The 24,620-nt window shown below is 29.4% G+C and overlaps 1 protein-coding gene across 3 annotated transcripts in view; it reads left to right on the top strand.

Moving 5' to 3' along the window:
- Positions 1-24,620, top strand: part of LOC111634189 (RNA binding protein fox-1 homolog 2-like) — a 300,266-nt gene that overhangs the window by 108,794 nt on the left and 166,852 nt on the right. For 2 of the 3 annotated variants that reach the window (XM_023378900.1, XM_023378897.1), the window contains exon 1: positions 6,246-6,470. The exons of the other annotated variant lie outside the window; for it this stretch is intronic. In XM_023378900.1, coding sequence (XP_023234668.1) covers positions 6,312-6,470 — 159 coding nt within the window. In that variant the 5' untranslated portion in view covers positions 6,246-6,311. Of the gene's footprint in view, positions 1-6,245; positions 6,471-24,620 lie in introns of those variants that run through there. 3 annotated transcript variants of the gene reach the window in all.

Genomic DNA, 24,620 nt, shown 5'->3' with positions numbered 1-24,620 from the left:
TTGATTAGTGATGCAATGCAGCTTACGTTACAGGCCTATATATTATTATTAAAGTTGTTTTATATGATAAATATTTACGAGTTATTTTTATTGTATTTAAAAACTTTTACATGCAATTAATTAATTTAATACGAATCATTTATTTAAAAAAATTACTCAATTTGGCGACATCTACCGACAAAATTCGAAACTATATTTTTAGATTTTGATTCTCCCTCTTAAGATTTGACCGTCCTTACCCTCAAAATTAATCTTTTTGCCATTTTATATAGTAATTAATTGTATAAAAATACTTTAAAATTAAAATATCGTAACAGATGGAGCCGCAAACAATTTTATATTCCGTCGCCGGGAAAGTTATGCAACTCGTTGTTAGATTTTTTTTTAAATATAAGGTATATTTAACGTTATATATTAAGGCCCATTAAATTACATTAAATATATTTTATTATGGAATTTAAATTATGGAAACGTTAAATATTAATTTTATAATCATTTATGTATTAATATTAACCGATTTTATGTTGCATAAACGTTAAATAATTAAGAGAAGTTAAGGGTTAATATGTGACTTAGGTTTCAAAGACGTCTATCAAGACTTTATACAACTGCCATATAGCAAATTAAGATTTGTCAAGTTGAAGACAAATTCTATCCTTGTCTGACGGGTATTAAAGGAAAGTGAACAAATCCAAGATAATTGTGATAACTGATGCTTCAGAAAATACTACTTTTGACAGCCAAATTTAATTTCCTAAACTTTAGAAATGTTTCTGTTTAGTTAATATCTTTGTTTTGATTAACAGATATTAAATATATCTTTCTACTATTATGAATGCATTTACGGTTGTGCTAGGCACGGTTTTAATGCTTCACCCTCTTTATTTCTGGTGTAACCTTACTGTTACGAGTGAAAAATGATGTATTTTGTCGACGGTATTATATATTTCTAGAAGTTCTTATCACTGATCCTATAGAAATATCGTGGTTTCGCTTAACGTAAGAAGGGGGGGTCCGTTGTTGTTGTTATGACTTTTGTTTTATTCATTTGTAATTAATTTTAATTATTTATTTGTTAAATAAAATAAGTAAAAAACTAACCCCTCCTCAAGATTTTTATATTTTTGGACTAGAGAGATGTTTAAACGTCGAGAAATGAAAAAAAATTCGGGTGTTTTTTTTCTGTGTTAGTGTGTGGGGGGATTTTGTTCACCCTTTTTCAAGCTTAATAACTCCCGTGTTTTTTATCAAAAATTTCTGAAATTTTTCAGGGAGGTTTGCGTATTAGGGAGATTGATGCTATTAAATTTTGGTGGTTAAAGATTAAAGGGGTGGAGAGATAATGGGAGTCGTGTGTATCTCGAGTCGGGTCGCACTTAATGACGAATTTATTCGTTATTCGCATTTATAATCTTTTATAATACTCGTCCCTACCTTCAAAATTAAACTTTTTGACATTTTATAATAATTAAAAATATAGAAAGTTTTTAAATAAAATATGATAACAGATGGGGCCACCAAACTTTGCCGAGAAAGTTAAGCAACTTGTTGCTGGTTTTTATTTTTATTTGTTTAATGATAGCTTTTAGTAACTGGTAGAACGTATAATTAGAACTTATTATAATGCTTAAAACAGTGGATTTATAAATATATGAAAGGACTTTATATTTTACATACATGGTGGCCCAAAACTCCGTTAACCGTGCTGTGTTTTGTGTGTTCAGTACATTGAGTTTAGAATTGTTTTCTTTGCTAACATTCGGGATAATACGTGTCTTTGCTATGGTTAACTGACTTTTGAGCTACGCAGATTTATTAAATATGAAGGGAAAGCTAACATTTTTATAGAAAATCGATACAGTTCTGTGTATAATGTATATACAGTATAATGATAGGTTCAAAAGATATAATGGGCAGTTAAACAGTTAAACCGTCCAGAATAATGAAATTATATGCGATCGTTAATTTTAATGTTAAAGACACTAAATTATATTCGATAGAAATTTGATTACGTTTATGATTCTTTCATCTTCTCTATTGATACGTGTTTAAATCTCGATTCCTTTGTACAACACTTCAATAATTGGGCTTCAATTTAAAAATCAATTGTTTTAAATATTTATTTATTTATTATACAATTAAATAAATGTCCATGGACAATTGATTTCCACCCCCTATTTTAACAATATATTAGAGATTCACTCTCTCCACCTCCCCACTAAACAGTGATAGTCGTGGGTTCGCATCTATCCAACGTGGAGTTTTCCGAAGAAAATCTTCCCGGGAAGCATGGGAGGTTGTAATATAAACTTTCCACTGTCTAACTCCGTTCTCTAGATTAAGGAAGGAAGGACGGACAGACGGACGACGGTGAGAATTTATAGGTCTGCAATTTTAACTATTGAAATAATCTGTAGTAAAAGCGTGAGTTCATTAGAAGTTTGCACTCGTATACCTTAATTTAAATAGAAATTTTAAAATTTTACCAATAGATGCAACCACTTAACAATAAGAATGTCACCAGTTGAGCGATTATCAAATAAACTTGAGGGTGTAACGAGACAGTTCATATAATTAATCTATCGTCGCTTTGATTTATTACCCAGATTTTCTAGTCTTATCAACCGAAATAAACGTTGTTAATTAAACGTTTAACGTTGGCATTTTTCAACATTTTAACGTAATTAAAAACACCAGATTATGCTTCACGCCAATTAATGAAGTATTTTTATCGTTTTAATTTGTATTCACTTAAGAAAAAGTGCGTCAGATCGGGTCATTTGTATGAGAAATTACATGCAATAACGATCCTAATGCATAAACGAAGCTGAAACATAGCTGTTTTTAAAAGGGGTTAATATCCATGTATACATTAAGGAGAATCGAAGGTTTTCTCTGTTAACATAGCGTAAAAAATTTACTTGCAACTACATAACATTAGAAACACATAAATAGAGGTCAATTTCCTCCCAAAATAATTAATTGTGTATTTATAATTAATACAGTATAATGCAAGTGGAAGGAGAGAATAATGGCTTCTCTATATCAAAAAGTAGTTATAAATTTCCCCATCCTTATCCGAACGTTCAACTATTTTCCTCGTCCTACTCGAGATACGACACTCGACCCCCCTTTATCTCTCCACCCCTCGACCTTTAATTAATTACCAAACTTTAACAGAATCAATCCTCCTAATTAACAGACCTCCCTGCAAAGTTTCATAAATTTTCGACAAAATGCACAAATGTCCAACATACAAAAATGTTTCTGTTTAGTTAATATTTTGGATTCACGGACTCTAAATCAAAGGCAATATTCTATAAAAAGAAAACTTCGTGTCCAAATCCAACGATATTCACGATGGTCAAAAGTCAGTTAACCATTATAAAGTAGTAAATTATCGTCTTGTATCGGCAACAGGTAAACACACAAAACACACTTTTGGACAGCGTATACGGGGTGTAATCTATTTCCAGATATTGTATTTTTTTCTTCATTTTATTTCCGAAATTGAATTTTATTTTCTTGGTATTTCTAGTTCTTTCCTAAGAATGCGGCATAGTGTCCCGGTGTTATCGCAATTTTATTCTTTGTTGGCATTAGAATAATCGATAGACAGACCATAGAATAGATCCAATCGATACTTTTTCATTGAAGAGGGAGATTAAATATTGAAATCAATGGAATCCTTACAAAATAAATTTTATACAAGAGATTATCTATTCTGTCCAAAAGGTTACGACTTAATCTGTTGGGCCATTTCGACAGGAAATTAAACACCGAAAGTTGTATTATCAAATTATTGAAGAGTAAACTGCATGTATTTAATTTTGTATACCTGATATTACAAGAATGTTTTAAATTTAATATATTAAATGATTTAAATATAACGTCCTATTTTGCTTATAAGTATTAATAAGATTCGAGGGAAATTTATTCTTAAAATTTTTATTTTATAATTAAATGTTAAAAAAACTTTTTCCATTTTAAATTCGTAAAAAAATGGCGATTTATCTGTATTTAATACAAAATGTTAACGTAATTTAAATTTTGACGAATAGTAAAATTTGTTACATTCGAACGCCTTTAGCGCCATCTCTCGAGCTTGAAAGCAATTAATTTAACGAAACGATTCAAAATAAATACAGTGTAATCTTACACTGTAGATATATATCGCTTAGAACACCTTTGTTCTACGTTTAAGATTATTTATTAATTTTTAAAGTACAATATATATCTCGGTTAATTGAATTCTGGACCACCCTACGCGTTAAAATTAATCTAGTATTTTATTTAATTAAATTCGAAATTCCCAATTCTTTCTCGAACACTTCCTATTAAGTTCATCAATAGGTTCATTTTTAAAAAATTCTTTTCGCTCCGCGTGTACTAAAAGGGCCTTCTTTTTAGCAAGTCCTTTATGAGTTCGTTCGGGCCCACAATGGAGCTGAATGGCGAGAGACGGCTGGACCACCTCCCGAAAATTGTATTTGCGATTTGGATGTATTAGGAAAGTCCCTAATATTAGAATTCTGTATAACAAATGGACTAGTCGCACAGTCTGTAGACACACCAGAATCACATGTTCAAGTTGACTGTACTGTACGTGCCTAACATCGAAAATAATTTATCAGCGGTTATAATTATCATATACGTATTTTGGACATTTGTAATATAGTCTAATTATTTCAAACGAAATGTTTTTTTTTTTTTTGTAACGTCAGCCCGTCCTTCTATATCCACACAAGCAATATTACCGAAGTGTTTTCTATTCTTCCTATCTTTCTTAAAAGATTTAACAGCAAAAAGGTGGGACCTAAACCAAATGGAACTAGGAAGAAATTTATGTTTATGTATGTTCTAGCCAATCCAAGCGGTTATAACACCATTCAGAATTATTCTAAAGGAAGGAGGGAAGTTGATTGGTCTTTGATCGCCTGAAATAAAACAAGGAAAATAAAATTGAGCTGTCGACTTTAGAGATATCTTCTTAGAAAACATCACCTAAAGGATAATTTAAGAACATTTAACAGTTTTGCCATCGATTGTCTAACGTTATCTTAAGTGAAAATACTTCATAAATAACGTAATAAGCGTACATTAAATGCGGTAAACTATGATTTTATCAATTAAATTTATTTCTTTATTTGAAATTTTATACATTTATAATTGCATTTCAATGTAATTTGAGTAGGAAAATTTGCTTTGTTCTTCTCTTTGTATTAACGAATGTTTGCTTTCCAGTAAAACACATAACTTTACTGTGAAGACCCTTTATAGTTTTTACGGGCGTAAAACTGCGTGTCATTTCTAATCTTTTTGTGAACTTAAAATGCACCGAAAGAATAACAAAAACCAGAAAATAATACAAATAAATCAAATATAACGAGTCGACGAGGGGTGTATTAAGCGTAGGATGTAAGGGGAGGTATAAATAAGAAATAAAGTAATTATTAATTAATTTATAGCGTTAAAAAATGGGAATTAAATTAATTAAAATGATTAATTTTTTAATATAAATTATAATTTATAAAATAAATTTTCGTGTATTTTATTATATATTAAAAATGATTAAGATTATTAAATTACAAATTCGTAACTACACTTTCTCATCAACAGATGGCGCATACACAGCTAGTGATAAGGTATATAGAGTTTAATATATTTTTATTTTATTCTTATATTTATTTATTTTTAAGTTTAAAAAATTATAATAAGAAAAATTTAAATTTAAAAATTATTTATTTATTTATTTTTTTAAATATCTTGAAGGATTATTTATTCTTTACATTTTATATCAAGAAAATTAATAATAATAAAAAATTAATGAAATAAAATATTTAGAAATGAATTTAATACATTTTCCCCTAATTTAAACGTAAATAATTAAGGAAAAATATAAAAAATAAAATAATAACTTTCCACTTAAATTGTTTAAATAAACTAAAATGAATTTTTAAAAAAAATTAAAGCGTGTTTTATATTATTAACGGATGAAAAAAAATCGCATTAAACATTAGAATACAATTAATAATTTCGTCCGAAAGGTTTAATTTAACGTTAAAATTTTTTAAGTTATAAAAATCCGCCATTTTGTTTTTTATAAACCGGCGCGATGACCCGTATATTGGAAGAAATAAAAGAGGAAGAGTTTAATTGGTCTATTACACGATAATAACGAATATTTAACCAATGAAAAAAGTAAAAATAAAGAAGGTTAAAGATTCCGCCATTTTACTCCGTAGAACCACGTGATCGTATCGGTGATTGGCCGGTTTGCTCGAGTGCGGTCCTATCGTCCGGTTTTTAACATGGCGGCTCGTATCGTTAACGGTGTCGTCGAACAAAGCATCGCTTCGGAATCGAATGAAAACTCGTCATCCAATTCGAAATCCGAAGACACCGAAACTCAAACCTACGTTAATGGAATGGGGACAGATACGTGCGATCTCGCTAATACCGAAGCCAAGGTAAGACGTTGACAGCTTTACATCACGCCGAAACCTTACAATTTCCGGTTTATCTCGCTTATCTTTCGCTAATTTAAATAAATAAAACCATTCGATACATCACATGCGATAAGATTTTCTACTTATTTACTACATCCGTTACGTCAAAACCGATACGTCTATGTTAAGGATCCGTTTAAGGCTCGTGCCGATTGTCATCCTCTCCCGCGAATTAATCTCAATAAAAATATGAATTTANAAAATAAAAAAAATTAAAATAAATAAATTCATTATTCGGAACATAATTCAAATTTTTCATTTATCAAAGAAATTTATAATATTTCTTTTAAAATCCTTTTGTTTTATTACACAGTTTAGTCGATTTTTTTTCTTAATAAAAAGAAAATATAATTTTCTCGACTGTAGGAAATCCTGATGAGAAAAGTTAAGTTTGACTGAAGTGAAGAATCACTCGAGTAACTGTTAAAAGCGGTAATGTAGTTCTTAGATCTTATTTTTCCCATTAGAAAAGGGTGATTTATCACAATACTCATTAAGGACTGCGGCATCTTTTCTCTACTTCAACCGTTATATATTTCTTTTATTAATTTAAATAAAGTATTCTGTATAAAAATTCCTTTGTTTATAAGCTTTAAAATTAGTTAATTAAAGTTGCTATTTTAAATTAAATACGTTATTAAACTCGATGTTACGTGTAATTTTCCATCGATTCGAATGAAATGTGATGGAAGATTGATAAAACACGAGCTTATGTGTACAGTATATATTTCAAAAATTGATTATAAAAAGCTTAAAATAAATTATAAAGAGAAACATTAATATGAATGGACTATCTTTTAAATATGAATCATTGACATTCGGGGATGTTTCTGTTAAAATTAACATGTTTATCTATTCGTCCCGAATGTATGATACTCAATTTGTATTAAAGGAAATGCAATTTTCGTCTATTCAACGTTTATTTTGATCGTATCTTTTAAGAATAAGGAAATTTAGATTAAAATGGAGGACAACTCTTTGATAATTCTGTACATGGAAACGATGTGCTTTGAAGAAGTTTTAAATGTCGCTTACATTATGAGAAACGAATTTATCGTTTGAGAATGACTTGACCTTTCTAAAATTTGAAAGAAAAAAAAACGATAAACGTGATATTTCAATTAAGAATGCAATTAAACTTATGAAGTTTTTTTCCGAAAAGTAATCAAAACTTAAGCTTGATATTTAAATCTTGTTCTTGTTTTCTACTTCTGTAACTTTTTTGTTCGCTTTTAACAAGTTAAATCTCGTTTTTTTTTCTTACGAATTACTAGATTATAAGTACATTAAATTGATTTGTTTTAAAAATATCATTATTTATAATTTAAGGTCACCAACGTCTTTCTTCTTCAATTATTTAACGAGTTTATAATGTTATTAAGTAACTGATTAATGAGCGTAAAATCTTTAAAATCTACCTTTCCATAAATATAATATTCCAAATGAAGAAGTTACCTCAAGACTTATTCCTATTCTTAATCAATTTTTCTCTTCGGGAAAAGCATGCACCGTGTGTTTTTGACATTGATACGAATGGTTGTCATTATCTTCTACAGAAATGTTAATAATTTCTAGTCAAGATCTTATTGTTGTGTGTAAATTAAAGATGCCTCGAGAGGAATATGACTATTCTTTACTTGACTTACTTTATTAATAAAATTACAATAGCATCGATTTACAGAGAAATTTGCTTGGAGGAAATCTCCGGATCTTTCGTTAAAGTAATTGAGTATAACCAAAAGAAAAATAAATGAAAATAGACAAGTTTGAGTAAGACTTACAATTAATTATCTTTCTAAATTAACATTGTTGTTTGTCATCTCAAGTTATACAATATACTCCTTGATTGTATTCTTATATGTGTGTAAGAACATCAGAATGGTCACCTAGGTGTGATTATGAAAAATCAGTACCGATTCCTGCTAAAAGTTTAATAAGGATTATAAAAGTAAACATATAATTCTTTGCAATATACTATAATTGAAACTTTCATACAGATGCTAAATACTATAATATTGAAATACTGTGAATGAAAGCTGTTTGCAATAGGGTTTTACTCGAGTACTATATAGTACAGTACCACAGGGAATAGTGTCCTAGACTGACTTCAAAGAAAAACTCTTGTCATTCTATGCTTGCGAGATTGAAAGTTTGCACCAAAAGTGGCGAAATGTGATTGATATTGATGGTGATTACCTACAAGACTATTGAGTTAATTGTCAATAAACGTTTATTTTTTTCAAAATGTTTACATTTCATGTTTACACACTGATATAATTGTCTTAATATTTATTTACCCTGAACAAATTGTCCTCTGTATTTTGTATATCGAATTGAATTTTCGATATTGATTGAAGATTAGCCTTAATGCCCCAAGGCGTGCAGTTTAACAGCTGTCCCTTTTAGAAAAGAAGTTGACAATTGAAGTGTTGTAATATAATTCGTTCGTGAAAAGATGATCTCCGGAGACCCGCTCTTGTTGATGGCTCTTTCAACCTTCAACACTATAAATGTTTTACAACAATGTTTATACTATTTTGTAATAGTCTGTTCTATCAGTTTTTTTTCCATCATTTTGTTGTTTATCTCTAATATTAGTAAAGTTCTAGGTTTATAAACAGAAATTACTTGAACGTGTATGTCAAAAAATCTTTCGATGTATCCTCACAGGAAAAGAGAGAGAAAAAAGATGAACGAAAACGGAATAAACATGCCGTCTAATCCCCGAAGAAGACGGTAACTACGAGTTTTAATTACGAAATTCGCACTTTCCTCTTTGGTATTTATCTTTAATAATATTTGAACTTAATCCCTTATTTAATACTTAATATCTCCACGTTATTTCCTATCAATTATGTTATAATTTAATGGAAACATCGTGATAATTAATTTAGAAAACTGGAAATGGAATCCGTAATTTAACAAAATATATGTAGCCTAATCTTAAATACATTTTACTTGATTTGTAATTAATTTTCGTTAATTATTGACTTTCAGGTTTTTACTTTTCCGGCTGTTATATATAACAGAGAGAGAAAGAGAGTATGGCGATCGATCAAAAAATCATCCTCCAAGATTTTTATATTTTTGGACTCGGGAAACTTTGAAACGTCGAGACATGAAAAACCTTCGGAGGTTTTTCATGTTAATGTATATGTGTATATGCGGGCCACGATTTTGTTCCTCCCCTTTGAAGATTAATAACTCTCGTGTTTTTTGTCGAAAATTTCTGAAACTTTTCAGGGAGGTTTGTGTATTAGGGAGATTGATGCTATTAAATTTTGGTGGTTAAAGGTCGAGAGGGTGAGAAGATAAAGGGGGTCGTGTCATATCTCGAGTAGGGTCTGACTTAATGACTATTTTACTCGCATTTACAATTGTTTATAAAATCCGTCCCTATCCTCAAAATTAAGCTTTTTTGCCATTTTATAATAATTAAAAATATATAAAAAGTTCTTTTTGATGAAATATCGTAACAGATGGCACCACCAAAATTTTAAATGTTACCGGAAAAGTTAAGCAACTTCTTGCTAGATTTTTTTTCTATTGTCGCTATATATCTTGTTTATATATAAATGAAAATTTCGCAAGTATTTAACACTATAAAATTGTTAGTATCTTCGTCACATTGACCATCATACGTTTACCATTTCGTGTGTGAATAACAAAGATGAAACAATTAAATGCATATATTGTAATCCCTGTATCATTACTGTATTAATATGGTAAAACCCATTAACACGTAGGTAATACTTTACTATCATCGATTTTATAAAACAGATCTGTATCGCGATTAATTCTATTCATAGACATGAATAGAATTAATTGCGTGTGACCTAAGTGTTAATAGGTTCTAGCACATTAATACGATAAAGATACATTTAATTGTCATATTCTTCTTAACAAATTATATGCAGTGCCATGATTATGTCGAAGAAAAAGAAATACTTTGATCCTCGTCATCCTCTTCATTCTAACATATTTTAGAACGGTTCGAGGTTTGAGCTTAGACGTTTTTAGTGTCCTTCTTCAGTCACTTATATTTTATATATGCCTATCAAGGGTTCCATCAGTCTCCCACCACACTTAGTGAAGGACAAGATCTGATATACAGTAGTCAGGTCACCAATCTATGAAACCTCTGAGCCATTCCGAACTGGAATTTGGGCCTCTAGAGTAGAATGCTGATCTCTTGTCCATTTGAGATTATGCCCTGTTTAGTTAGGCAAACTTAAACATTGGTCGAGTCTGATATAAGTCTTTCGAAGCCGCTGTCATTACATCCATCCATAATAAACGAAAGTTGAATCGGCCATATAACTCATCATTTTTGATACATTGCATAATACACCCAATCCAATTTCACACACCTCAAACGTAAATCCTTCAAATGTTTTCATAAACCCAAAGAATGGATTGAATGTGAAACAATTACAAACGATTTACTACATTCCTGGCTCGATATTTTGTCTTCAATTTTGCATTTTCTATAACACGACACCAATATTGTTCGAAGATGCCACGGTAACTCGAGGTTTTGTTGTATTAACTGAGCTAGCTTTTGCGACATTTTCCTCATGTTTTGCTGAAACTATTACATGAAGTAATGCCAGAAAATTCGATTCCCAGTGATCGTTTTGGCTCTGGTTTTTATTTTATGTCATCGTGTTTTGATCAATAAATATCTTATTTCCTAAGAGCATTGTTTGATTTAGAGTTCGGATTGTTCTCTTATCCTTCTTGCCAGACACGTCAATCGTGTTTATTCGGTTGTGTTATTTTCTTGATTGATCCTCTGGAGAGAAAAATCTTTATATTTTGTTTTTCTTTAATCGTATAGCATCTTAGGTTATTGTACGAGAAACTCATACAAACTTTAAATTGTTAATTTTGTGTAAACTATTGTTGAAGTAGAAAGACACTAGCAAAAAACGGTTTTGCAATTTATTATTTAATTAAATAAACACTTTCAAATTATAAAATACTGTAATTATTTTCATTTTATTCCACGGTTTCTAGACAATGAAGTGATATGTAGACAGCAAATGGTTATGTATTCATCAATTGTAATTCTTCTTAAACAATAAATAAACAATGAATTTTACAATTATATTATTTTTCTTCCCTTGGTGTACCTTAAGATGAAGCCTTTTCTATTTTGAAATCTGCAAAAATTTATCGAACTTTTCTATTGCATTGCTATTTCGAAACTGTATGGATGGGCGCAATCAATTTGGTAATTTTACGTTATAAAATTACTAAAAACATAGATTAGCAACACCTTTCCTCTTTAGATACAGTATATCTTTTAAAAATTAATAATCATAGAAAAGGTATGTAATTATAACTGTAATTGTAAGATTGGGTGAAAGCCAACACTCTTGAATCTAGAGGATTCATGAAAATATTGAATCAGAAAAGTCCAGTATCACAACTGTCATAAAATCATGTCGAACCACATGCAAATGAGAGACTTATATAATTATTGACAAAAAGTGTTGGGTATTAAGAAAGAGGCATTAGAATCGAATTAAACATCGAATTTCCTGAATGTACTGATATGCCGTCAATGTCTTCGCATCACTATGGAGGTGATCGATGGCCACAACAGCCATCAGCAATGAGTAAAGGAGCGATTGAAGCGCTTACCAGTAGTCCTCCAAATCTAACATGGTAGTTATCAGTTCCCAGGCAAAACAGGGATCCATTGCTAAAGGCGATGGATACTCTGTCAGTTTATAGCAGTGCATCATGCTTTTCTGTTAAGGACGATATCCGTGTGCAAAATGACAGGACAGTGGCAGTGTCATTAGCACACGTACTGTACATACAAAGGATATCATTTTATGAGTTTACATAACGTGAAAGTGATTTCGACTAAATAAATAATAGAACACTTTGAGGAGTTTTAGTAGAATATTAAAATTTTTGACTCGATTGAAATCGAGTAAAAATATAAGAAGTGATTTCCTTTAACATTATGCCCATGGAAAACTTTTATTTTCACTTATCTCTAGAAACTCTCGAACTTGACAAAGATGCCATTGTAATTATTTATGCTAGTGTCATGATCAGACAGTGTTCTGGAGCCCACCGTGTCTGTGGGTAATCCTACTTTCCTCAAGTTAGATGATGAGGCCTCTGTCAAATTTTATCATCTATGCATAATGTTTTGACTGCGTCTAGCATTCGAAGACCTTCAAACAACAGATATAAAGAAAATTCCAAACACAGTGAGCCTTTGCAAACTTCATTATAGGACACTGGAGTAGCGATTTTAAGGCACTCTGGTGCCTTATTTGGCGTGCAGATGGACCACAACTAATCATGTTCATACTCCCCTTTTATCATCTTATCTGGATGTGTAACTCTTTTGTCAATGTGTGTGTTTTAAACATTATATATTTAACAACATAAAAATTCGATTTGCTATTTAATTTTGTACCATTGATATATAACAAAGATATAACACGAATATAATACAATAACTTCTCCGTGAAGAATAGCGATTAAATTAATGTTTAGCTCACGCTATCAAGTGATGCTGTTCAAATAAAATTTTATTGAAATTATAATGATTTTCTTAATAATTTAAACAACTTAAGTGATTGGCTTACTAAGTAGACTTAATTTATAGACTACTTAATTATATTAATACTATATTAAACCAGTTAAATGTGTTTAAAGATAGGTCTGTAAAGATAACATAACTTACAGAGAATTTCTAACCGAATATTTTCGTATATTTGAATGAATATTTTAACGTAGATTTCACGAATTGCTTCATTAATACACGGAACCATTAGTTTCATTTATCCATATAACAAGCCTAGATTTTAATATAAACTAAATCTTTCATCGTCCTATGGAATATTAAATATTTCCTGAGATACAAAGAAAAGTCGGTGGTAGAAGAAGCCATTGATCTGCTGTATATATAAAGGTTGGTTATGAGGTTTGTAACACGAAACAAACACAATTCTAGATCAAAGGATATGAACTAATGACATTTGACGTTCTTCGATATAAACTATTTGACGCTATTAATTGATTAAGTTATAAACAACGAAGGAACAGCCATGCGATAACTTTGACTAATAAAATTACTATTTTAGACTTTTATGAAACTATAAATTCATTAATACAATTAAACGAGCGTCACAAGGATAGTTAATTAATTTCCTCGTGTGTAAATTGAACAAAATCTTAAAATTATTCAATTATAAATGACTTTCTATATTTCCTCTTCTATGTATATATGTATGTATATATATATTAGTTTTTAATGATTTCCACACAAAAAAAAAAAAAAAAATTATTCGGCCATTCACACAAAGAATATTTAAATACATATTTATGCAGAATCTCTTCAAATTAATGTCACTAAATAAATAATGATAGTAGAGAAATGGCATTATTAATATGATTACTTTTGTGAATTGCGTTATTCTATTTGACACGGTGCAGTTGTTAATCGAAATTTTGTTCACGGGGCGTAACGTTTAATTAATAAATTTGTAAATATCCTATTCGTAAATGTAATTGTGACGTTTTGAAGCGTGTTTATTTGTTATTCGCTATAGCGAAAACCGATCTTAACACTTGTTGAGTGAAATAAGACGGTCAAACCTCGATAATGCACCTTCCTAAATAGTAAAAGGTCTACGAATGATTGTAACTGGATCGGCTTCAAGAATATTAAACACACATCTTCGATATCTGTGAAGATTTTTGCATCGTATCACCAGATCTCGTGGCATTCAAACTAAATTAAATACGTGGCATCTCTTATCGAGATGCCACGTACGCCCACTAAAAAAAGGTAATCAATTAAATTAATGATAAAATAAAATAAAACTTATTTGGTTCTTGTAATCTATGACAGAATACATGTCGCAGTTTTTGATGTGACGTCACAATTTGCCGTATACCATCCTTAACTGCCATTTCACGTGATTTACGATACATGCCGAGAAAGTAACTGCTTACACGACACACCGCAAATATTTACTCACACCACAAATATTGGTCTTCCAATATAAAAGCTTAGTTTATACTCCGTAATAAAGGAACTATTCGAGTGGCACCAACATAAAAATTAGTAATAAGTCACCCCCTTTATATTCTCATCATTCGAAATTATTAAGCAACATTTTGACACCAGTGTTCGTGATATACATGACCACCATCAAAACAATAAACTTTTTAAAAATAAAAACCTAAAACTTGTGTTATAATTTATTCTGTATTTAACAGAATTTACTGTAACATACAGTAGCTACACCTTAAACACCTTAAACTCCAGGGGCAAAAGAGCTCTTTTATATACCATTGTGCTGGTACCAAACCCGCCAATGGAAAGTCGTCGTGTTTAGGATGTTTACAATTCGTTGAATATACTTTATCCAATGGAATTTTTTAAATGAATAAATATTTTGCCCCCGAACAGACGTTTAAATGGCTATACTATTCGTCTTATACATTTACGTACTATCCGACAAGTGTTTAAAAAGTAGCTTCAGTCTCAAGGACACTCGCCGTTTTATATTTTATGATTAAAAAAGTAATTATTTATTCTATTTAAATTAGTTAGGTTAATAACGAAGAATATTAAACGCTTTTTATTACGTTAGCTGTGTTTTTCAAAATGATCAGATTTTAATTTCATCTGCCACTTTCTGTGAATTATTTCACAAGTTTAGGAATTGTTGCCATTTTTCTGTGTATAAAAAGAAACAATTCCAAAACTTGTTTAGAAATTAATTTGAATTAAATGGAATTCTACAAATTCTTTTCTATTGTTTTCAATAGCTGATTAATGATTTCGGAGTAACACTTGCTGTTTTTTTCTTCTATTTTTGAATATTTTTATAGAGGGAAAAAAAAGCTTTCACATTACATTAAATGGCTTTAAATTGGATTTATTAAAATCCATTATATATTGAAATTACATTAAATCTTAAAATATATATTTCTACAAATTCTACGCGAATTTATCGATTTAAAGTTACAGTAAAACCTGTTTAAACCGGCATCTCAAGGTTGAATATTTTTTACGGTTTGGCAGGTTTCCGTTTTGAACAGGTTTACTGTAAATACAAAGTATTAGGGCTTGAGTGGAGGAAAGAAAATAATAAATCATGAATGAATATCTTACAGAAGACATTTATTAACGTAAGACTAGATTTATATTATTGTGGCCCCGAGCTTTTTATAAGAAACATTCCTCTCCACCAAATAATGAATTTAGTGTAAGGTCTAAATTGGGCCTTACAGCATGAGGCTCTAATCTTTAGCTTCTTTAACTTATGTGTAAGTCTGTCTTTTAATTAATGGTTTATTAACTAAAGCATTAATTTATTTTTGAAAAATGCGTAGAAAATTTATTATAAATGTAAATAAAAGTTTGGAAAATTTAGAATTAAAAAAAAATGGTTAAAAATTCCATAAAAATAAAAATCTTAAATATATCATTTTAATACAACTTAAATCTCAAAATTTTTAATTTTAAACATTTAAATTCTATAAAAGAATATTTGAATTAAAGCAGATTTAATTATTGGTTGGAGTTATGGTTATCTGAACGACGATTGGTTAAAGAGATAGAAGTAGTACCAATCTCCGCCTATTTTTTTTCCATTTCTATTAAATTGAAATATTTCAAATTAATATTAAAATTTTGTAGAATTTATTTTATTTTATTCTTAATTAAATAAATATTAAAGAAAAGTAAATTGAAAAAATAATAATTTTTTTTGCATTTAATTTATATAAATTTAATTAAAATTGCATTTTCGATTTAACGACCGAATACACTAACCTATGCTGTATTATTTCTTTCTAATATTTATATGTATAAAGTAAAATTAAACTGTAGAAATATATAAAACGATATATATATATAGAACAGTTTTTTCCAATCGTTGCGTGGAATGGAGTACGAATTTTAAATCTTTTCAAAGAAAACATTAGACATTAGTATACTTGATTACTTTACACGGATATGGGATGTAGTTTAAGCTCTTGCTTGTCAGACGTAGCACGCATTCTTACTTAATGAGATCAAAGGCTATGCTGCGGGGCTTGGGAACTGTTCGACAAGTCGAGAAATCCCACTTGATGCCTCATCGCCCTTTATCTGTCTAGGTATAATGTCACACCACTGAAAAGAAATAGTAGAGAAGATGCAGTTTGTTAATGTACGCTACAACATGTCACAACAATCTTTCTTACTTTTCTTCTAGACTTAAGAAAAATCTACCTGGTTAATTAATAAGAATATTTAATATAAATCGATAAAAACTTTATTTCTATCATTTTATATAAAATTAATAATATAGTTGTTCATTCAATTAAGAAAAAAAGAGGATTGTGTGAAAATTCCTTATTAAAATTTCGAATATTCTGAGTATTAAAAAAAAATGAAATTTTTCATAAAGTAGATAGAATAGGGTTTAATTTATTACATGAAAATGTTATTTTTATCCCGACTTTATTGTATATCCTTTAAAAAAGAATGTTGTAAACGGGTTTTGAGAAAATGTGGAATTGTCTACTGCACTTGTGTGGGTAGGATTCTTTTAAGGAGAATTCATTAAAAGCATTTATGTATACCGATGAAAGAACTCGTCTAATATTACAAAAGAAGCACACTTTGCAATAAGTAGCTCTTTTAAGACACTTACAAATGTTCATTTAGTCAAGAATGCATTAAAATATAAAAATATTTATCTTTTAATTCATCCTATTCATCTCATTCCACATACAAATTTTTCCTCTTCTTCTTTATTTGTATAGAAAAAATAAATAAAAATATTTTTGTATTACATTTACTTTCTTTCATTTTAATTCCGGCCAATAATAAAATTTGATGTTTCTTTTTTCTGTATAATCTATATATTAATTTTCTAGGATTCACGAGTGAATAATTATAACGATGAATTATTATAAATTAAAATAAGAAAAGAAAAAAATCTTATTTTAATTTAGTATTTTCAAAATAATTTTGTTATTTTGTTAGTCATTTCTAGTCATACCGTATCGTGGGGAGGAGCTCGTTTGAGGGGTTTCAAAGGTAATTTTATTGTATTTTTCGTATATAAAATACACCTTCTTTGGGTCAAATTTTATTATTTAAAAATAGAGAATACAATTTTTAAACGAGGTCTAAGATCTAATTTATTCACAGTAAAATACCCCGAAATATTGACTTAGAAAATCTATATATCTCTTAAATAATACAAATATCTTTTTTTAAAATTGTAATTATAAAGTCATTTATATATTGTTTACTAAAATTAGTAAATAGTAATTGTAATTCCAGTGAAATCTGCATAAGTTTGCTCTCTTGTCTTACGTGAAGAGGTAAATAGGAGAATATAAAAGTACAATGGTTTACATCTCGACAACATTATTATAAGGTAGGGTAGTTAATCATTACAACACGTCCCGCTGTCATAATGATTAACGATTTGTCATTTGCAACCAGTGCCTTAATACGGATGTAAGCGCCTAACTTGTAAATTGTAACCATACCACAATTCACTAAGGAAATCTTCGCTCGTAATCCTCGTCAACACTTCGTACAATAATATTATTATCCTTTATTTGTCATTTTGAAACCGTAAATTATTAATTAAATTTACTAACATTTTATATTTTTACTAATTTGCCTGGATAGTAATACTTAGATGTACGAAAACCGACAATTTCTATTGTGTTTTCTCCGTATTGTCGACAATTTCATTAGCATAATTAATTGTTATGTTAATTTACGTTTAGTTTTATGGTATGAGAGCATTCCTTTATTAAAATTTACATGGTAATGAATTTTCTTCGCGTATATTTCGGCACTTATGCTGAAGAATGTAGTGTGGATGTATGTGTATGTGTGTGCAAAAAGCTTGTATATAAAATTTACTGATAATTAATCGAATTTTCCTTTATACGGTTATTTATTATACAAATTTTTACTTGTAAATCTCTCCTTAAATTATTAGAATACGTATATCCCCGCTTTACGACCTAATTCATTGACTAAACCGTCGTTAAGCGAGCTTCGTAAATCATCTCATCTCGCTGATTCAATGACATAAATTGAAGTTATATTTCTGCAAATAAACTTTGAATTATACATTAATAAGCCGAAACGACGACATAATTTGTCGTAAATTTAATTCTAATTTATCACAAGCTCAATTTCTGTTCCTATATAAATACATAAAGGTAACAAGTTAGTCGTAAAGCGGGGGGGGAGAATCTACCGCATATTATTTGGAAAAAATTGTTTATAATAAGCTATATAATAAATAAATTAAATAAGTATTCATATATTCTGTTTACTGAGATTCGTAAATGTTTTAAAAAATCAATAATAGTTACATAAATTGAATTTATATATTTATTTTTAGAATATTTTTCATTATATAATTGATTAGTGATGCAATGCAGCTTACGTTACAGGCCTATATATTATTATTAAAGTTGTTTTATATGATAAATATTTACGAGTTATTTTTATTGTATTTAAAAACTTTTACATGCAATTAATTAATTTAATACGAATCATTTATTTAAAAAAATTACTCAATTTGGCGACATCTACCGACAAAATTCGAAACTATATTTTTAGATTTTGATTCTCCCTCTTAAGATTTGACCGTCCTTACCCTCAAAATTAATCTTTTTGCCATTTTATATAGTAATTAATTGTATAAAAATACTTTAAAATTAAAATATCGTAACAGATGGAGCCGCAAACAATTTTATATTCCGTCGCCGGGAAAGTTATGCAACTCGTTGTTAGATTTTTTTTTAAATATAAGGTATATTTAACGTTATATATTAAGGCCCATTAAATTACATTAAATATATTTTATTATGGAATTTAAATTATGGAAACGTTAAATATTAATTTTATAATCATTTATGTATTAATATTAACCGATTTTATGTTGCATAAACGTTAAATAATTAAGAGAAGTTAAGGGTTAATATGTGACTTAGGTTTCAAAGACGTCTATCAAGACTTTATACAACTGCCATATAGCAAATTAAGATTTGTCAAGTTGAAGACAAATTCTATCCTTGTCTGACGGGTATTAAAGGAAAGTGAACAAATCCAAGATAATTGTGATAACTGATGCTTCAGAAAATACTACTTTTGACAGCCAAATTTAATTTCCTAAACTTTAGAAATGTTTCTGTTTAGTTAATATCTTTGTTTTGATTAACAGATATTAAATATATCTTTCTACTATTATGAATGCATTTACGGTTGTGCTAGGCACGGTTTTAATGCTTCACCCTCTTTATTTCTGGTGTAACCTTACTGTTACGAGTGAAAAATGATGTATTTTGTCGACGGTATTATATATTTCTAGAAGTTCTTATCACTGATCCTATAGAAATATCGTGGTTTCGCTTAACGTAAGAAGGGGGGGTCCGTTGTTGTTGTTATGACTTTTGTTTTATTCATTTGTAATTAATTTTAATTATTTATTTGTTAAATAAAATAAGTAAAAAACTAACCCCTCCTCAAGATTTTTATATTTTTGGACTAGAGAGATGTTTAAACGTCGAGAAATGAAAAAAAATTCGGGTGTTTTTTTTCTGTGTTAGTGTGTGGGGGGATTTTGTTCACCCTTTTTCAAGCTTAATAACTCCCGTGTTTTTTATCAAAAATTTCTGAAATTTTTCAGGGAGGTTTGCGTATTAGGGAGATTGATGCTATTAAATTTTGGTGGTTAAAGATTAAAGGGGTGGAGAGATAATGGGAGTCGTGTGTATCTCGAGTCGGGTCGCACTTAATGACGAATTTATTCGTTATTCGCATTTATAATCTTTTATAATACTCGTCCCTACCTTCAAAATTAAACTTTTTGACATTTTATAATAATTAAAAATATAGAAAGTTTTTAAATAAAATATGATAACAGATGGGGCCACCAAACTTTGCCGAGAAAGTTAAGCAACTTGTTGCTGGTTTTTATTTTTATTTGTTTAATGATAGCTTTTAGTAACTGGTAGAACGTATAATTAGAACTTATTATAATGCTTAAAACAGTGGATTTATAAATATATGAAAGGACTTTATATTTTACATACATGGTGGCCCAAAACTCCGTTAACCGTGCTGTGTTTTGTGTGTTCAGTACATTGAGTTTAGAATTGTTTTCTTTGCTAACATTCGGGATAATACGTGTCTTTGCTATGGTTAACTGACTTTTGAGCTACGCAGATTTATTAAATATGAAGGGAAAGCTAACATTTTTATAGAAAATCGATACAGTTCTGTGTATAATGTATATACAGTATAATGATAGGTTCAAAAGATATAATGGGCAGTTAAACAGTTAAACCGTCCAGAATAATGAAATTATATGCGATCGTTAATTTTAATGTTAAAGACACTAAATTATATTCGATAGAAATTTGATTACGTTTATGATTCTTTCATCTTCTCTATTGATACGTGTTTAAATCTCGATTCCTTTGTACAACACTTCAATAATTGGGCTTCAATTTAAAAATCAATTGTTTTAAATATTTATTTATTTATTATACAATTAAATAAATGTCCATGGACAATTGATTTCCACCCCCTATTTTAACAATATATTAGAGATTCACTCTCTCCACCTCCCCACTAAACAGTGATAGTCGTGGGTTCGCATCTATCCAACGTGGAGTTTTCCGAAGAAAATCTTCCCGGGAAGCATGGGAGGTTGTAATATAAACTTTCCACTGTCTAACTCCGTTCTCTAGATTAAGGAAGGAAGGACGGACAGACGGACGACGGTGAGAATTTATAGGTCTGCAATTTTAACTATTGAAATAATCTGTAGTAAAAGCGTGAGTTCATTAGAAGTTTGCACTCGTATACCTTAATTTAAATAGAAATTTTAAAATTTTACCAATAGATGCAACCACTTAACAATAAGAATGTCACCAGTTGAGCGATTATCAAATAAACTTGAGGGTGTAACGAGACAGTTCATATAATTAATCTATCGTCGCTTTGATTTATTACCCAGATTTTCTAGTCTTATCAACCGAAATAAACGTTGTTAATTAAACGTTTAACGTTGGCATTTTTCAACATTTTAACGTAATTAAAAACACCAGATTATGCTTCACGCCAATTAATGAAGTATTTTTATCGTTTTAATTTGTATTCACTTAAGAAAAAGTGCGTCAGATCGGGTCATTTGTATGAGAAATTACATGCAATAACGATCCTAATGCATAAACGAAGCTGAAACATAGCTGTTTTTAAAAGGGGTTAATATCCATGTATACATTAAGGAGAATCGAAGGTTTTCTCTGTTAACATAGCGTAAAAAATTTACTTGCAACTACATAACATTAGAAACACATAAATAGAGGTCAATTTCCTCCCAAAATAATTAATTGTGTATTTATAATTAATACAGTATAATGCAAGTGGAAGGAGAGAATAATGGCTTCTCTATATCAAAAAGTAGTTATAAATTTCCCCATCCTTATCCGAACGTTCAACTATTTTCCTCGTCCTACTCGAGATACGACACTCGACCCCCCTTTATCTCTCCACCCCTCGACCTTTAATTAATTACCAAACTTTAACAGAATCAATCCTCCTAATTAACAGACCTCCCTGCAAAGTTTCATAAATTTTCGACAAAATGCACAAATGTCCAACATACAAAAATGTTTCTGTTTAGTTAATATTTTGGATTCACGGACTCTAAATCAAAGGCAATATTCTATAAAAAGAAAACTTCGTGTCCAAATCCAACGATATTCACGATGGTCAAAAGTCAGTTAACCATTATAAAGTAGTAAATTATCGTCTTGTATCGGCAACAGGTAAACACACAAAACACACTTTTGGACAGCGTATACGGGGTGTAATCTATTTCCAGATATTGTATTTTTTTCTTCATTTTATTTCCGAAATTGAATTTTATTTTCTTGGTATTTCTAGTTCTTTCCTAAGAATGCGGCATAGTGTCCCGGTGTTATCGCAATTTTATTCTTTGTTGGCATTAGAATAATCGATAGACAGACCATAGAATAGATCCAATCGATACTTTTTCATTGAAGAGGGAGATTAAATATTGAAATCAATGGAATCCTTACAAAATAAATTTTATACAAGAGATTATCTATTCTGTCCAAAAGGTTACGACTTAATCTGTTGGGCCATTTCGACAGGAAATTAAACACCGAAAGTTGTATTATCAAATTATTGAAGAGTAAACTGCATGTATTTAATTTTGTATACCTGATATTACAAGAATGTTTTAAATTTAATATATTAAATGATTTAAATATAACGTCCTATTTTGCTTATAAGTATTAATAAGATTCGAGGGAAATTTATTCTTAAAATTTTTATTTTATAATTAAATGTTAAAAAAACTTTTTCCATTTTAAATTCGTAAAAAAATGGCGATTTATCTGTATTTAATACAAAATGTTAACGTAATTTAAATTTTGACGAATAGTAAAATTTGTTACATTCGAACGCCTTTAGCGCCATCTCTCGAGCTTGAAAGCAATTAATTTAACGAAACGATTCAAAATAAATACAGTGTAATCTTACACTGTAGATATATATCGCTTAGAACACCTTTGTTCTACGTTTAAGATTATTTATTAATTTTTAAAGTACAATATATATCTCGGTTAATTGAATTCTGGACCACCCTACGCGTTAAAATTAATCTAGTATTTTATTTAATTAAATTCGAAATTCCCAATTCTTTCTCGAACACTTCCTATTAAGTTCATCAATAGGTTCATTTTTAAAAAATTCTTTTCGCTCCGCGTGTACTAAAAGGGCCTTCTTTTTAGCAAGTCCTTTATGAGTTCGTTCGGGCCCACAATGGAGCTGAATGGCGAGAGACGGCTGGACCACCTCCCGAAAATTGTATTTGCGATTTGGATGTATTAGGAAAGTCCCTAATATTAGAATTCTGTATAACAAATGGACTAGTCGCACAGTCTGTAGACACACCAGAATCACATGTTCAAGTTGACTGTACTGTACGTGCCTAACATCGAAAATAATTTATCAGCGGTTATAATTATCATATACGTATTTTGGACATTTGTAATATAGTCTAATTATTTCAAACGAAATGTTTTTTTTTTTTTTGTAACGTCAGCCCGTCCTTCTATATCCACACAAGCAATATTACCGAAGTGTTTTCTATTCTTCCTATCTTTCTTAAAAGATTTAACAGCAAAAAGGTGGGACCTAAACCAAATGGAACTAGGAAGAAATTTATGTTTATGTATGTTCTAGCCAATCCAAGCGGTTATAACACCATTCAGAATTATTCTAAAGGAAGGAGGGAAGTTGATTGGTCTTTGATCGCCTGAAATAAAACAAGGAAAATAAAATTGAGCTGTCGACTTTAGAGATATCTTCTTAGAAAACATCACCTAAAGGATAATTTAAGAACATTTAACAGTTTTGCCATCGATTGTCTAACGTTATCTTAAGTGAAAATACTTCATAAATAACGTAATAAGCGTACATTAAATGCGGTAAACTATGATTTTATCAATTAAATTTATTTCTTTATTTGAAATTTTATACATTTATAATTGCATTTCAATGTAATTTGAGTAGGAAAATTTGCTTTGTTCTTCTCTTTGTATTAACGAATGTTTGCTTTCCAGTAAAACACATAACTTTACTGTGAAGACCCTTTATAGTTTTTACGGGCGTAAAACTGCGTGTCATTTCTAATCTTTTTGTGAACTTAAAATGCACCGAAAGAATAACAAAAACCAGAAAATAATACAAATAAATCAAATATAACGAGTCGACGAGGGGTGTATTAAGCGTAGGATGTAAGGGGAGGTATAAATAAGAAATAAAGTAATTATTAATTAATTTATAGCGTTAAAAAATGGGAATTAAATTAATTAAAATGATTAATTTTTTAATATAAATTATAATTTATAAAATAAATTTTCGTGTATTTTATTATATATTAAAAATGATTAAGATTATTAAATTACAAATTCGTAACTACACTTTCTCATCAACAGATGGCGCATACACAGCTAGTGATAAGGTATATAGAGTTTAATATATTTTTATTTTATTCTTAT

The sequence above is a fragment of the Centruroides sculpturatus genome, unplaced genomic scaffold, assembly GCF_000671375.1.
Source record: "Centruroides sculpturatus isolate CEXI.00-Female unplaced genomic scaffold, Cexi_2.0 scaffold925, whole genome shotgun sequence".
NCBI lineage: Eukaryota > Metazoa > Arthropoda > Arachnida > Scorpiones > Buthidae > Centruroides > Centruroides sculpturatus.
Note: the sequence above shows the minus strand (reverse complement) of the source record. Positions and strands in the feature narration are given on the sequence as shown.